At 52.8% G+C, this 16,960-nt stretch overlaps 1 pseudogene and 2 gene segments (V, D, J or C); all 3 read left to right on the top strand.

Annotated features, from left to right (window-relative positions):
* LOC107133735 overlaps positions 1-10,926 on the top strand; it is a gene marked incomplete at its 5' end in the record, with an annotated part of 17,116 nt that extends 6,190 nt beyond the window's left edge. The window contains 3 exon segments of the V gene segment in view: positions 10,077-10,083; positions 10,628-10,650; positions 10,865-10,926. Of these exon segments, the coding sequence occupies positions 10,077-10,083; positions 10,628-10,650; positions 10,865-10,926 (92 nt within the window).
* Positions 7,302-8,218, top strand: LOC107133734 (annotated as a pseudogene).
* A 1,015-nt stretch (positions 10,927-11,941) lies between the features above and the next one.
* LOC107133733 lies at positions 11,942-16,059 on the top strand. The segment is given in 3 exon segments: positions 11,942-11,987; positions 15,355-15,615; positions 15,701-16,059. Coding segments are annotated over 3 exon segments (636 nt in total).
* Positions 16,060-16,960: the final 901 nt, after the last annotated feature.

The raw sequence follows: 16,960 nt of genomic DNA, 5'->3' as shown, positions 1-16,960 counted from the left end.
TTTCAAGTAAGGACTCAATTTGTCCACTATGTACATGACAGTCTTGAATACACTGCACACATGTAACAATAGTTCTAATTTGAAAATGTCTTCAAAATATGAGCATTCTGGCCCTTCACCGACCCAGTGGGCTATAATGCTCAAAATTTTCAGAAGACAATCTTTCCTAGGAATTTTAACACAAAATATTCAAAACTGGTTTACTAATTCTACTTTTGTCATACACTGGCAACCTCTTTAACATCTAGAAAGGCTAGATGTAGATTAGGAGGACTCATTTGTCCTTTATATACACTATGTACACAGCAAAGTAAAACAAAACCCTTAGACAACTCTTGCCTCTCTGTAAGCACACTGACACGGTGCTCCCCAGGACCAGCACACAACTGTACTATTCAATAGGGGTTTGGCTATTGCACCCCCCCCACACACACACAAAAAGAAACCATTTCATAAGAATTCTAACAAAAGAAATTTACAAAATGTGTCATACATTTTACCACTTCTACTTTTAACATATATCAGGCACTTTAGAACATCTAGAAAACCTAGATATTTTTTTAAAAAAGTATTTAGCATTTTCAAATATATATACACTAATGAGGAACAAAACGCACACGCAGAACAATGGTCATTATAGGAAAAATGCTTTTATGTAAAACAAGTCTAGCACAGGACCTCCTTCTCACCGTCAGTCTTCTCCATGTCCAACAACCCACTGAACAAACGTGGACAAGAGTCGCTCCTAGAGGTGGCCTAACAAATCCATTTCAAAGTCACTTCCAGAAGGGATTTCTGATTTTTTCAAACAAAGGGACATTTACAAGACGTTGTTTTCTAACTGTATCATACGTCAGGCATCCTCTTTACATTTAGAATGTCCAGATGCAGCACAAGTTTTAAAAGGCTGGGGGGCAAGTTGAGAGCAGCTTTTTCATATCATATACACAGGCCTTTTTCAAAGGGCCAGGAAATCTCCCCAAAGGGTGGTGGGCGTTTCCCACTGGGTAGACGCGGCTTGTGACTCTACTGGTTCTCTCTTTGGTAGAAGGACACCAACCGCCTGAGGCCACCAACCTTTCCACCCGTCATCCGGACCCTTAGGTCTTTGTTGGCAGAGAAAAGGTGGGGTCTCAGGAGCCTGCACTGAGTGCTCACGGAGACCCTGGTCTGTGCGGCTCCGCTGTCCAACGTGTGGCCGAGCTTTTAGGCGTCCATCCTCCTTCTTGGGACCTTGAACCCCTGCTGGCCTCCACGGCGTTCGGGCGGCCGCCATTCTTCTCGCCATGCCACGCCCGCCGCCACCCAAAGGCACCACGTCCGGGGTGGCGGCTGCAGCTGGGACAGCACGATTGAGCCAGGGGACCCGGCAGCCATCTGGGTCCGGAGCCGACAGGTCGCCGCCGCCATCAGGTCATCCATCTGGGTGGCAGGCTCACCGGCCCTTCACAGCCAGGGCCAGCCAGTGGGCACTCGCCGCAGGAGCTCCGGGGATCTGCAGGAGAGGCCGCGTCCTGTCCTCGGCCACCCAGCGCACCCGCCGGCCTGGGGATGGGGCCCAGAGGACCCGGGGGAGCAGGCCGCACTCCCATTTCTCACCACGATCTCTGCCGGAACTCTATTATTTGTGTTCTTGATGGTCGCCTTCTGATTGGACTGAGATGAATTCTCAATGCAGTTTCAATTTGCATTTCCTGATTTCTAGGACTATTGAGAAAGTTTTCCTATATTTGTTGGCCACTTAGATTTCCTCTCTTGAGGAATGTCCCTTTAGGTCTTTCCCATTTATTTATTGGGTTATTTGGTCTGGTTATTAAGTGTGACATGATATTATATCCCATGTTGGCCAGGTCCTCAGGGGACACCATTGGAACTGTTACCCCACCCCATACTTACTCCATCCCCAGTGGATAATATCTAACATGTTATTACATCCACATGCTAATCCTGCCCACAGGGGATGATATCTGATCTCTTACCCCATCCCAACACTGGCCCGTCCACAGAGGATAATATCAGACATGTCACCACATCCCCATGCTCACTGTCCCAGTGGACAACATGTGACCTGTTATTCCATCCTAATACTGGACCTGTTCCTGTGGATAATATCTGACCATTTACTCCATTCTGATGGTTGACTTTCCCCCATGGATAATATCAGAACAGTTACTCCATCCCTGTGGTGGTCAGTCCACAGTAGGTAATATCTGACCTCTGCCAAGTGGATATTATCAGAGATATTACTCCAGCTCCACTCTTACTACATTCCCTAGGGCATGTCTCCTTGGTCCTGGCCACAGGCAATGCTTTCCCTCCAGTACTAAACTTCGTGAATTGTCGATGTTCTCGGGCAGACTCAGATGTTCACCTCACAGGGCTGTATGGCTGGGCACAGTGTGCATGGCACTGACCACTGTCCATGGGAGAATATCACCTACCACAGGACCTTGTCATTGCCTTTTTCTTGCCAGAGATGAGAAGCTTTATTATGTAGTCACAGCAGTGTGTCCAGGGGCAGTGTGGTCCTCAGTGGCTGTCCCTCCAGAGGGCCAGTGCATGCATACTGATAGTGTCCCTGTGCTGCTCACATTGACAGGCACAGAGTTCAAGACCCGTGGGTCATGGCAGCATGACAGAGTCCTCAAAGGAAACCCAGAAATCTCCAAGCACAGGTCAAGCAGTCCTGCAGATTGGACTCCCTATAGGAGGCCTGCACAAGGTCATGCTCAACAGAACTGAGGCCCTAGGGACAGTGCAGTGTCCCCAGGAGGAGTGCAGAGGGGAGCTGTGAGGAGCCCGTCCCCACACTCCAGCCTGCAGAGCCACCAGCACACAGAGCCAGGCTGCGGGAGCTGAAGGGAGCACATCACAGGCAGGAGGGACCCCCCTTGGCTGCCCCAGAAAGGCACAGGGTGGGATGCTGGAGTCTGAGCCCTGCACCTGCCCAGTGAGGAAGGGCGGCCAGCGTCACATCAGCAGGGCCTTCTGGGGCCCTGAGGTTGATGCTGGACCATCTGCCATTGGATGGCCTGGTCCAATCTCCATGGTGGTAATGGAGTGTGACCCTGTGCCAGGTCCTGCACGGTGTCTGCAGCACATGATGTGTGTGATTCCCAGCTCCAACCTGAGGAGCATGACCCCGGGGGACACCCACACCTGACCTACATGGGGGATAGGTGACACTGTGGACCCAGACTCCAAAATTGGTGCTGGAGTGAGTGAAGACCCTGTGGCCCTGGGGAGGAATTGGAGCATTTAGCACATTGGGATGGGTGTTCCTGGAATCCATAGGGCTTGATGGCAGGGATCTCTTCTCCTTCATGTGCTGGCACTTGAACCCCCCTGGTACCACTAAGAGGTGCTCACCTGGGTCGAACTGTACCCGGGAAGGCTGTCACCCCCTGTATAGGATGAGGGCCACAGCGAGGGCCTTGAGGGAAGGACACTGACATTGCCTTTGCCCTCTCAGGAATCCATGGCCATCTTCTGTCCTGGGAGCTTGCAGCCACCGAGCACTGTGGGCAGTGGGAGCTGACCCTTGGCACACAGTCACCTCCCCAGGGGCTCAGCCTGCTCACCTCAGAGACTGAGAACAACAAGGACATTAGCGTCTGCCGTCTCTGGGGGTTTGTGCTAGAGGAAAGAGAGGACTGAGACTCTGACCTGTGACCACACATCCAGATCCTGCTGCTTCAGGACTCTGGTGTCTGCTCATACCCTGAGTCAGCTTTAGGTCACTGTCATGAACAGACCTGACAGAAAAACTTGAGCACAAAACCTTCTGTGCTTCTCCTTCCTTTTGCTGGAGGCTCCCAGATGTGAGGTCTCAGGGACTCAGGGAGGAAGACCTGGGGCAGCTGCATCTGAGTTCAAGACTCACTCTGCTTCTCTGTCCCAGGGTCCTCTCCCAGGTGCAGCTGAAAGAGTCAGGGCCTGGGTGATGAAGCACCTGCCCCAGTCTCCCTGCAGGAATCTGGCCCTGGCTGGAGGACCCACCAGGACCACAGGCTGACCTGCTCCTTCTCTGCGTCCTCACTGGGCTCTACTAACAGGGGACTTGGCTGGGTTTGTGACCAAGGGAAGGCCCTGCAGTGGCTGGCCAGTGTTTGGTCCACCCAGTCCTGAAGAGCTGGATCACAAACACCTAGGACCCCTGCAACAACCAGGAGGTCTTCACCATGACAAGCCTGGGCCCCGAAGATGCAGCCCCCATGACTGTGACCAGCCTGGACCCTGCAGACACAGCCCCAATGACTGTGACCAGCCTGGACCCTGCAGACGCAACCCCCATGACTGTGAACCCCCTGGACCCTGCAGACGCAGCCCCCATGACTGTGACCACCCTGGAACCTGCAGACACAGCCCCCATGACTGTGACCACCCTTGACCCTGCATACACAGCCCCCATGACTATGTCCAGCCTGGACCTTGCAGAAGCAGCCCCCATGACTGTGCTCTGGGTGGAAAAGGCACAGCCTAGGACTTCCTGCACAAGGGCTCAGGCTGATCTCAGCTATGACCTGCCCCTCTGCCTATGAGGACAGTGTGGAGAAAGTGCCTTCCTGCCAGCCTCCATGGCTCCCTCTCCACCCAGAGCCTCAGAGCCCTGGAATCCTGTTCCTCCTCTAATTCTCTGGCCACGTCCCTTGGACTGCACAAGCAGGTGCCCTGTTGTGCTCTGCTTCATGAAGGCAGCATGCAGGGTGCCTGGCCCCTGGCCACACAGATGCACAGGTCACTTGCTACAGGGGCTTCAATCCCACCCAGTGGCAGAACACCACTGACCACAGCTGTGCCTTCATTAACTGCTGTGTAGGAGCTGCACTGGCATTGGGGGTCAGTGCATGAAGGCAGGACTGACACCACTTCCTGCAGTGAAGAAGAGACATGTGTCCCTAGGGGCACTGAGGTGGTGGCAGATCCAAGGTCTACCCACTGTGCAGGCCTGGTGCAGGCACTGTGCAAACCCAACTCCGGGGATCCCTGGGATCTGCTCCTGATGGGGCTCGTGGCCTGGAGAGTAGTGGGTGCTCAGAGAAGGGGAGAGCCTGAGAGCTGAAGCAGAATGTGTGTGCTCCATGTCAGACGCACATCTAACCAGCCACATTAGCAAGTTATAAAGAACTTAATAAAACAGAAACTGAAACACTAATTATCAAAGAGCTACTAAAGCAGGAATGTGGAAACACATTATGAGAATCTCTAGGTTGAAATTTAAGCATAAAAACAGAATTGCCCACAACTTTAGGAGAACCTTCCTGCCATTTCACAGTGGGCTGGGTTCAGAGAGTGACCAGGTCAGCATGAGGAGGGACCAGGGACATCAAGGTGTGTATGTGGATTGTGACACCAGGAAATCATTACCAGGAGGCAGAGGTCATCAAAACGGAACTTCTGGTCAGGAGGAGAGAGGATCCCTGTGGTCCACCAAGTTGAAAACCACCTCACCCCACGTGGCTGTGAAGAAGTCAGACTCTGGAAACATCTGCATCACACACCAACAGCCCATGCAGGGCAGGGGTAGGGCCTCACCACTGAGCAGCAGAAGAGGTTCACACCTGCACATGCTGGGGGAGAGTGCCCGAGAGGACACTGCAGCTCCTGAGCAGAAGCTCTCCCTCATCTTCCCCCAGGAATGTCCAAATCCACACCCATGAGATTCCTCCCAGGGTGGGATTGCTCAGAGCACCAGGAAAACCTGACAGAGAGGTGCTGGTGGAGGCAGGGCCTGGAGCTGGGGGGAGCTGTGGGAGGGCAGAGTAGACTGCACCTCTCCTCCAAGGGTGACCTTCACTCAGGCCTGGGAGCTGCCCTTCTGGGCACTTACTGTGGAGGAGGGAGACCCCAGGCTCACAGGACATCCTGCAGATGGCAGCCACCTGTGTGTCCTAAGAAGAAGCAGCCCACAGCCCTCCACTGTGTCAAGGACAGGGGACTTGGAAATCCCATGGCAGGAGCACATGTCAGCATGAAAACCCACCAGGGACACCTGACATTTAGGGACCCCAGGGACCTGGGAGTTCCCAGCTTCATGCCACAGGCCCTCACCTGGGCCTCACACTCACTCTGGTGACAGGACCTGAACTGGCCCTGGCTCTCCAGACAGGCCCAGGTGAGAAGCTCCACTACATAAACACAGAAGGTCCTCTGCTCAGCCGTGCTCTCCTGAGGGACCTGGGTCCAGCTGGACCCCAGGGGAAGCTCACTGAGGGAGTCTGACATCGGCCACCACCTGGAGTTTGTCCTTCAGGCCCAGCCTCTTCTCCTAACCCAGTACCTAAACTCTGCTCCTCAGCTTTGCATCCCTGAAGCAGGTACCTGAGACCATCAGCACATAAACAGGATCTTTATTATGGATGAAGACATTAAGGCTCCAGTCCATGCTCAGATGAGTCCTTTGCATTTACACCTCTCCTGGATGTGCCAGGGGCAGGCAGAGAGCCCCCTGTGGGGAAATCACTCTCCATGTGGCTAGGAATCAAAGGGGAGGGAGGAAGAGATGGGGTCCGACAATCCCCTTGCATGGAATGTCCATGGTGATTGGTATAAATTCCCCTAGTCCATGTGTAATAAGGGATCCCCCACTACCCAAGGAGCTCAGAACATCCTTAGCACATGGAATTTCGGGGAGGACAATGATGCACACTAATCATTCTATCCCTGGACACAAAGCTTTCACGTCCATCTCATAAGGCAAAACACATTCAGTCCTCATCCTTGAGACCCTAAAGGCATAAATACTTCAGCAGAGCTCAGAAATCCAGTGCAAAGACTCCAAAAGATTCAGGGAAAACTTGACTCTGTGCCAGAAAATCAAAGAGGGGTCACACACTCCTAAGCTCTATGGCAGGAGTGAATATTCCCATTTCAAAAGGAAAAGACACAGACATTGAAGGGGACTGAAGCCCAGCAGCACTGACATTAAACCCACTGCTCCAATTCTGTCCTCAGGGGTCACTGTGGGTGAGAGGGGGGAGGGCTCTGGGCAGGCCCAGCACACAGCCCAGCTGGACACAGCCCCCTGGCCTCACTCTCAGTGAGCTTGTCCTGCAGCCTGCAGCCTCCTGTTCAAGGGCTGCTCACTGCTGGCTCCTCTGCTCCTGGTGTCTCCTCAGCAGCCCTGGGTGTGCATCTCCTTCTGAACATCTGTAAATTGTTCTATATTATGTCATTGAAAGGATTCTTACTGCATTTGCCCTGTACCTGATTCCTTTTCAGTTCCACTGAGTAGGTTGCTCTCTTAACAGTCAATGGAGGTTGGCCAAGCTGGTCTCCCTTCAGCCTAGGTTCTCTGTGCTCTTTTGGTGATGATGACAGTGAAAGCCGAGGCTGCTAGAGGCAGCCTCACTTACTCCAGAATGAGGGGAATGGTAGTGATTCTCATTTCTTTCATGAGACAGAGGAGGATGGGCCTGAATGACTTTATTCAGAAGATTGCCAATAACTTCTAGCATGCAAACACCCTGAAGATCAGTCCTTTTTGAAATCTCCCAACCTCAGGAGCCCGAGCTTGTGAATGCTCACCCTTCTCCTCCAAGTGCTTCTCAGCAAAAAAAACCTTGGTCCACCATGCGGTCCTCATGCTAAACCATCCGATTTTCACTTCTTGAAAGTAATTGGGAAGGGCAGTTTTGGAAAGGTTCTTCTAGCAAGACATAAGGCAGAAGAAGCATTTTATGCAGTCAAAGTTTTGCAGAAGAAAGCAATCCTGAAAAAGAAGGAGGAGAAGCATATTATGTCGGAGCGGAATGTTCTACCGAAGAATGTGAAACAGCCTTTCCTGGTGGGCCTTCACTTCTCTTTCCAGACTGCCAACAATCTGTACTCTGTCCTAGACTACATTAAAGGAGGGGAGCTGTTCTACCATCTCCAGGGGGAGTGCTGCTTTCTAGAACCACGGGCTTGCTCCTATGCTGCTGAAACAGCCAGTGCCTTGGGTTACCTGCACTCTCTGAACATCGAGACTTAAAACCAGAGAATACATTGCTAGATTCACAGGGACACATTGTCCTTACAGGCTTTGGCCTCTGTTAGGAAAACACTGAACACAGTGGCTCGACATCCACCTTCTGTGGCACACCTCCGTATCTTGCACCTGAAGTACTTCATAAGCAGCCTTATGACAGGATGGTGGATTGGTGGTGCCTGGGGGCTGTTTGATAGCAGATGCTGTATGGCCTGCCCCCTTTTCACAGCCGAGATGTACCATAACATCCTGAACAAGCCCCTCCAGTAGAAACCACACATCACAAGTTGTGCATTCTGCAGGGCCTTCTGCAGAAGGACAGGACAAGGAGGCTCGGTGCCAAGGACGACCTTATGGAGATGAAGAATCACATCTTCTTCTCTCTGATTACCTGGGATGATCTCATCAATAAGAAGATAACGCCCCCTTTTAACCCAATGTGAGTGGGCCCAGCGACCTGCGGCATTTCCATCCTGAGTTTACTGGAGAGCCTGTCCCGAGCCCATCGGCAGGTCCCGACAGCATCCTCATGACAGCCAGCGTGAGGGAGGCTGCCAGGCATTCCTGGGCTTTCCCCACGCCCCTCCCTTGGGCCCTTTCCTCTGGACAGTCTCGGGTGGCTTTGGAGGATCCCTTGGGTGTTCTAAAAGGTTTAGTTAGCCTTTGGCAGAGCTGCCAGCTGCCAGGACATCTTGAAGGAGCATTTGCACCTCTCTGGAGTGTGGCAATCCTGTTGCACACTGTTTGCTGGAGCTTTTCAAAGAGCACACCCTCCTCTCAGTGAGCTCCTGAGGTTTTCGTCTTTATTCTTCCCCCCAACGTGGTGCTATCTCTGGATGAGCATCAGCGTGCTGCTGAGACAGGTGCAGTGAGCTGGTTAGGAGGAGGATGCCGATCTAAGAAGGATCTTCCGTGGGCCTGTCTGGGCTGTGATGAGGAACATTCTGGAATGTGCCTTTTCTGCTGAGATCGTGTCAGCTCCAAAGCTTTTCCTATTGCAGAGTGCTTCCTTTTTCATCTTTCCTTGTGGATACACTATGTAAACGGTGGTACAAGTGTGGCACGCCTGATCACAGATGGATTTTGTTATAAGCATCAATGTGACACTTGCAGGACACTACAGTGTGGGACGTTGTTTGCTTCTTCCATATTTGGAAGATAAATTCATGTGTAGACTTTTTTGTAAGATGTTGTTATAACTAAGATTATTGAAATGGTCTTGCAATGACTTGCATCCAGATGCTTAAAAGAAAGCATTGCTGCTACAAATATTTCTTTTTAGAAAGGGTTTTTATGGGCCAATGCCCCAGTAGTTGAAGCCGCCGGTGCTTTCATTGTTTAGAATGTCACCTGTAAAATGGGTCAGTCTGTCCCTTCAGATGTAAGTGCCCGTGGATCTTATCCACACACCACAGGACGCCCGATTAGCAAATGCCAATCAGATGATGCACAATTTTCCTCTCAGAGATTCAGATTGACTTGCACTGAGGTTTTTGTGACAGAGAGACTTGTATGTCTGTCCTTTGAAATTTGAGACACAGCAGCTGTGAGAAGACATGAAACCACCAGTCCCCTTTGATTTCAGCACGGACACCATCAGTCAGCACACTGGTGTTTTATTTTTCATTTTAATACACTTTTAGCTGTAGGTGGGCACAAAGCCTTATTTTACTGGTTTGTTTCCCGGGTGCTGAGGATCAGACCAGGCCTCCCACAAGGGCTCTGCACTGGGCCTCAACCCAGCCCCACACACTCCTACTGCTGTTGTGATACATTGGTTTCTCTTGACACTCCCTGGGTCTCTTCCTGAGGACTCCCAGTGCCAATGGTCACACAGGACAGTGGGGCTCCTCTGACATGGTCACAGCAGGTGGGACATGGTGGCTGCACTCTTTCCCCAGGGCTTCCTCCTTCCTCCACCCTCCCCTCCCCCGCCCCTCCCTCTGCTCTCCTAGTTTTCTGGTATTTATTTATTCATCTTCTCTATTTAGTGCCACTCAGCTTCTGAGTTGGTCCACACACAGCTGGATCCCCTTGTCTGACCACCTGTCCTGGAGGGTGGGGAACTGCCTTTCTCCTTCACAGTGGCTCTGCTGCACCAGGTGAGACTGTGGGTCTGCGAGGACAACTGACCACCACCTGCACCTGTGTCCTGTGTAGAGATGTGGCTTGAACCCCCTCCTTCTGGGAGTCCCTGTCCCTGTGCTGTGCTTTGGGGCAGAGTGCTGGGACATCCCTCCCTCCAATCCTCCTGAGACCCAGTCCCCAGCCCTGTCCATCACACTCTGTCTCCCACAGGGCAGTCTGTCCATTCAGGTGGAAGTGCCCATTGATCTTATCCACACATAGACCTCCAGCCAGGACCCAGTGTCTCTCCTCCTCCCAGAAAGGGGCTGGGGCTGGGCTCCGAGGACCCAGTGAAGAGCGCACCTAAGTGGCCCTGTCCAGTCTTGGACACTCAAAAGCACGTCCTCCTGTGCAGGAGAAATAATAAGAAGGGGAGAGTGGAGGGGATTCTGAAGTGAAGTGTGGTGAGCAGAGGTGCCCTGGAGGGTGTCCACGCCTGCCCATTGAGTCCCTTCAACTCCAGCCCCTCCCAGCTCTGGCACCTGTGCTGGGAAGGTCAAGTACTGCATGGGGGTTGCAGGCCCTCTCCAGCCAGGGACCCTGGGCTTTCCCTGGTAAGCACAGCCCAGCTCCCCTGAGGTCAATGTGTGCTGGGCTGAGGTCTGTTACTGACCCTGCTTCTCCAGGCCTGGGGGGAAGTGTCCCTCCTCCTCTGAGGGAGGGCTTGTCCTCCCCGTGGTCCATGCACCCAGACCAGCTGCAGTCTGTCTCCTGAACCAACCTTCTTTACTCTGGGAGCCAGTGCTTTCAGCTTTCTCTGAACATCAGCTCACGAGGTGCCACCTGCCTTTCCTGTGGCCCTGCCTCAGTTCCTGCTGCTCAACTGCTGAGCTCCTTCTCTCCTGGGACCTGCTGCAGCTCCGTGGGATCCCCTCAGCTGCCTTCTCCATTCCTGCTCCCTCATTTTCAAGTCCAACTTATTGTCTGGGAAAGACTTAGTTCCCTGTTCTCTGTGTTTGCATTTTACAGAGGAGCTTTCCGTATCATTAACTGACCAAGTTCTCATCAAGTGCTTCACACTAAAACATGGTGATTGACACCTACATAAGAAGGCCCTGGGAATCCCAAATTGTGTGCAGACCCCTCCCTTTGCTTTACATGTGCAAGGAGAGCCCACAGCCTCCATGGATTAGTGCAACTGTGCAAAGGTAACATGAAGTCTAAATACCAGTTTCAGATTTGTAATGCAATAGTGCCCAACCCTGGGTGCAGTAGTTCCTGATGCCACAGATTCAGGATTTGAAATTTCCATTCTGGCTCAGTGTGGTGAGGAGAATGTAATACTGACTCCATAGCTCACATATGAATGATGGGTGAACTTGCTGATGCTCTTGGCACCCACACCCTGGGGAGGCTTGAGGCCCGGAGTGTGCACAGCGAGCTAAGGTCACCCACTCCTCTCTCAGCTTTCTTCCTGCCCTTCAGGGGCAATTTAGTGTAGGAATTCCACATTTTTTCTACGTTGGCAAGTTGGCACTTACATTAGATCCAGGGATGTTGGTATAGTGCCCTTTGTCCTTCCTCAGTGTTAGAAGGAGGGAAGATTCTAAGAGGGTAAGTGTGTGAGTAAAGTTGATTCTCTGGTATTGTAGTGCTGTCCATGAGCTCAGGGTGAATGAGTCACAAATTTGATGTTACAGAAAGAGGCAGAGAAATCAGCTGATCTGAGCCTGAGGGTGCCCTGGGAACTGGACACTGACCCTAACTGGGCATTTGACCCTGGTGACATCTGGACTGACCAGATTATTGGATTCCTCCAGTGAAAATACAGAAGTGCCACCAACGGTGTCTCTTGGAGTTGAGGCTGAAGTGTGCACAGCCAGGCTGCTCAGGGTGAGGGAGATGAGAAACCTTCCCTGGATGGAGCTGCTGGTCTCACACATGCCAGAAGGTGATGCAGGTGCGAAGGCTGAGCCTGGGGGTCGAGCACCTTCTGGGGTCAGGAAGAATGTGGCAGGATTTTCTCTAATTTCTTGCAAGTGCTGCATAGGAGGTGGTAGGAGACGGAGCAGGCTGTGAGTTTACATGGAAGTGACTAGTTTACAAGGACCCCTATGACCCAAGGTGTGGTTTCAGGGATGAACCTGTGACCAGAGGCCAGCAGGAACCAGGCCTGTGTGTCCCTGGGAGCAGCAGGTTAGCACCCAGTAACAGAATGTCTGCAGTGGCCTTGAGGATTGGAAGTCCCCACATAAGGGGCTGGACTGCACAGTGTTGTGGGTGTTACACTCACACAAGAGGCAGAAACCATCTTTCTTCCCTTCATTTTACCATGAAATACACACAGAAGTTTAATGATCTCTCTCAGAACTCATGTGTCACCATCCTACTGATGGACAGCTCAGTGGTTTTCTCTGAAGGACACTTTCCTGGTGCCTGGGTGGACAGCTCAGGATGTGTCCTCTCCTGCACACATCTGTGGATGCACTAGTCAGGTGGACAGGCCACATCAGAGAGTGGAGGGAGGGGAGTGTGCACAGAGCAGGCAGCTCTCTCCTCCTGAGGCCCTGACTCTCCTCTCTGCTGTGTCACCCCAGGGCTTGCTGTGACCCCGACTCTCAGCAAGGTGAGCACCTGAGCTGTGCTTGAGAAACCTTAGTACTCACTGGTCCAGGATGTGATGGACAAGGGCCTCAGCTCTGCCACCTGGTTCCATCATTGGGAGGAGCAATCTCGACCACCACCCCATGCTGACTGCACCACTCTTCACCACAGCAGGATACAGCACCGACCTGTGCCCTCAGCAGGAGCAGAGGAGCCTGAGTAATCATGGAATACTACTCAGACAGGAACAATGGAGGGCTCTCATTTGGGACAACACGGTGACCCCGAGGACACTGCACTCATTGACATAAGCCAGGCACACAAAGACAGGAACAACTGCCTCACTTACAGCTCTGATCTAAAGTTTCCCAGAGGTGCACAGAGGAGAAGGAGGCTGGCAGGGCCTGGGGCAGTAGACCTGGGAGAGGCTGGTCAGAGTGGGGCTCACTTCTGATGAGCAGGAGGAGAACCTCCAAGACAGAGGCTCAGCAGGAGGGTTTGGTGAGTCCCACCTACTGTGCACCTGCAGCAGTGCTGAGAGAGCAGGCTTTGATTTCTCACCATGGAATGGTGGAAGTCAGAGCTGCAGCACCTGCTAATACCTGGATCAGCCTTTCCACCTCGGGTGCCCATCGGGAACCTTCATCCTAGGTAAAGGGTCTCCAGGGGCCCTGCTCTGCCCTCTGTGGGCTTTATTAGAATTACATTTAAATAGTGATGGCAGCAGACACTGAGACCCAGGGTTTAGTGCCCTCCTTGTTTGCAGTGTTCTCTTTGGAGCATGGTGAATGCGTTAACTCAGAGAACAGGGCCATGACCTCAGGTCAGAAGATTGAGCTTCATAAGATTGTGCAGTTAATAGTTGACAGAAGGAGGCACACGAGGTCCATTAGCATGATGGGCTTCTCCCACCTGTCAAGTGGAGCACTGAAGTGTCCCTGCTGCTGTGGAGACAGTGTGGGCACAGAGGGCCTGGGCTAAGGAGCTGTCCAGGCCACCCCTCCACAGGGCTCTGACATGCCCCTTAAGGTCATGACTCACAGTGTCCTAGTAATACAACCAGGAAGCACTGAGGTGGTGCCTGGGTTGTGGGGCGCTGCGGGAACTGATGAGGGGAACAGACCCAGCACCTCAGGGCCCTGGCTCAGTCTCTGCACTGAGCACATGAGGTCTGGTTTCCCTTGATGGCCCCTGACCTCACAGGGGAGCCAACAGAGGGCAGCACCAGGGGTTCAGGAGAGGACAGGCCCCAGGTGGATGCCCACCTGCAGGAGGACCCTCCTCAGGCAGCACACTGAGCTCTGCCCAGGAACGGGCTGGGCACCAGGAGCATGGCTCATGCTGCTCAGGAAAGGACCCCACAGGTACCATGGAGATGTGCAGAGATAAGGCAAGGACTGGGCACTGCGGCTGGTCAGACGTTTCCTTACTCCAAAGAGCAGGGTCTTCTCCTAAGCCCACTGCTGAGAGGGACCCTCGGTTTTGTTGGCAGCATTTTGACAGCTCAGCTGTGCACCCCATCTTCCCTGGGGCAGGAGTGTCCCCAACATTCCCTCCACCCTCCCTCCTGAGGATGATGGAGAATGGGCACTGCTCCTGGGACCAGAGCAGGGCTGGCCCCTGGGTCTGCAGACGCATTTCCCAGTGAGACGTGTGGGGAGGATGGGGCTGGGATCTGACAGGCAGGTGGTGTCACTGCTGAGGGTTCAGACAGCAGCATCCTGGGCCTGGGCTGCTCTACACTGCCACCTCCGTCCAGCACAGGCAGCTGAACTGAAGTCACTGTGTGAATTTGGGGTGACACAAAGTACCACACAGACACAGAATACCCTTCATAAGCTTCATGATGGCTTTCTCCTTCTCCCAGCCTCAGGCTCCCCAAAAGGGGGACATGAGAAGGTCACAAGAGGCTGACAGGAGAGAGGGGGCACATTCAGAAGTGGGCTTTTATTTTGGGAGGATGGTGTTTCTTAGAATTTTCTATCTGAAAATGCAGAAGTAGTAGGATTACAAAGGAACAGGTGAGTGTGACTCAACCCCAGCAGGTGACACCTACTCCTGTTGACACACCCTGTTATCCCAGCTGGGGGAGCACCCAAGTTACTGGACCTGGCACTATCCTGCCCGACTGAATGCAATAACTGTTCAGAACCTGGAGCATCAGGACTTAAGGAGGTTCATTGATGGTGGCTTCCCTCACTAATGGCTCTCCTCACCTGGGACCTACGCTGAGCTGATCCCTTGGAATCCAGGGAAACCTCTGCAGATGAAGAGGGAGCTGGACATAGAGAGGGAGTCACATGTCAGTGCACAGCTCCTCTGGGGACAGCCACTTAGACAGTCTGTCTCCTCCTCTTCCCAAATGCTCTCCATCACATGTTGCATCCAGTCTCCCTGCTGGTGCTGATGTGTCCTGGATTACAGGACATTTAGAAGATGAGGAAGGCTGCACCTATATCACACAACCAACATGACAGTGTCACATGTTCTCCAGGAACAGAAGGACCATGTCACAGTAGCAGGCAGTGGGAGAGAAAGCAGTGTGCTGGACTCAGAACTGAGCACTCAGAACCCAGAGCCTGAGAGGGTGTGGTGAGTGAGACTGGGCACCAGGAAGGGAACAGGGTCCTGAGGAAGGTGCTAGGATCAGGAGGGTGGGCTCCTCCTCTGACAGCCTTCCAGCACCCCTGAAACCACCTGCTCTCCTCTCACAGGTAAAGCTCCACCTGGGTTCAAGACAGGGACACATCTCAGGAGCACAGAGGACCTGGGCAGCCTGACCCCAGCCTCTCCAGATATCAGAAGAGCCTCACCCACATGCAAATCCCTCCTCCTGCTCTGGGTTCAAAGGCCCTCTGGGCTGTGGGAGCTCCCAGCTCTCTGCTCAGACAGGGCTGAGGTCTCTGGGAAGGCAGGTGTGGTCTGGAAGATGAGGCTGCTGGGTCTTTTCTTGTGCCTGGTCACAGCTCCCCAAGGTGAGTGTCCCCAGTGTCAGATCTGGGTCCATGGGGAGGTTGTGACTGAAGGTGACTGACAGTGTGTGACTGTCCTTGTCCCCAGGTGTCCTGTGCCAGGTGCAGCTACAGGAGTCAGGACCTGGCCTGGTGAAGCCCTCGCAGACCCTGTCCCTCACCTGTGCTGTCTCTGGTTACTCCATCACCAGTGGTTACTGGTGGAGCTGGATCCGTCAGCCCCCAGGGAAGGGGCTGGAGTACATAGGGTACATAACTAGTGGTGGTAGCACTTACTACAGCCCATCCCTCAAGAGCCGAGTGTCCATCTCCAGAGACACGTCCAAGAACCAGTTCTCCCTGCAGCTGAGCTCCCTGACCACTGAGGACACAGCCACCTATTACTGTGCCAGAGACACAGTGAGGGGACCTCAGTGTGAGCCCAGACACTAACCTCTCTGCTGCTCACCCAGGGCCAGCAGGGGGCGCTCTGCACACAGGAGTCAGGTCATCCCAGAAGCAGCTGCAGATGTGAGTTGGGGCAGGTTTCCTCCCTCTGGAGGCCTGTCCATGTACCAGCTTCCCAGGGGATCTCTGTGGCCTTGTGGTCTCTACTTATCTTTGATGTGTCTGAAGATAATCATTCTGTTTTTGTCATGTTCAATTTCTTTTGAAATAGTGCATCTTACATATATTTATTATAGGTTTTCACTTTGACATAGTCACATATATTCATTGTCTATAAAACCTCTGTTGCTCTCACAGCACCTCCTTTTAAATTTTCCTCCTTCTCCCCATTATTTAACTGATCTTTCTTCCACAAGTTTCTAATTTTCAGTAAATTTACACTGTGTATGTGTGTGTGTGTGTGTGTGTGTATGAAACTCACAGTGGTTCACTCCCACAGGTGCAGGACTCCCACGTGTGCAGAATTGACCAATAATATCTGCTCAGCTCACTCTTGGCCCCTCCCTTCTCCTGTCCCTCCTCCCTCACCCTTAGTCACTTTCTGATCCCCACTGACCTCTTCTATGCTCTTGGGGTTCCCCTTCCTTTCCCTCCCTTATTTGTGGCAGCTCCCACAGAGGACAGCCAACACTCACCTGACGCCCTGAGCCTCTCTCATTCCTCTTCCCTAATGTCCTCCAGCTCCGTCCACTCACCATCATCTCACTCCTCCTATTGGCTGAGCAGAGCTACAGTGTTGGCACATGACCCACATTTCCTTTATCCATCCACTAGTGAAGGGCCCCTGGGCTGGTTGCATAACCTGGTCTTGGGAATTGCACTGTATAAACCCTGCAGTGGCCGTGTCCCTGCACTGTGCTGACTTGGGTCTTTGGGGTAAATACCAAGCAGCAGGAGAGCT

This window comes from Marmota marmota, unplaced genomic scaffold (genome assembly GCF_001458135.2).
Source record: "Marmota marmota marmota unplaced genomic scaffold, marMar, whole genome shotgun sequence".
Taxonomy (NCBI): Eukaryota; Metazoa; Chordata; class Mammalia; order Rodentia; family Sciuridae; genus Marmota; species Marmota marmota.
Note: the sequence above shows the minus strand (reverse complement) of the source record. Positions and strands in the feature narration are given on the sequence as shown.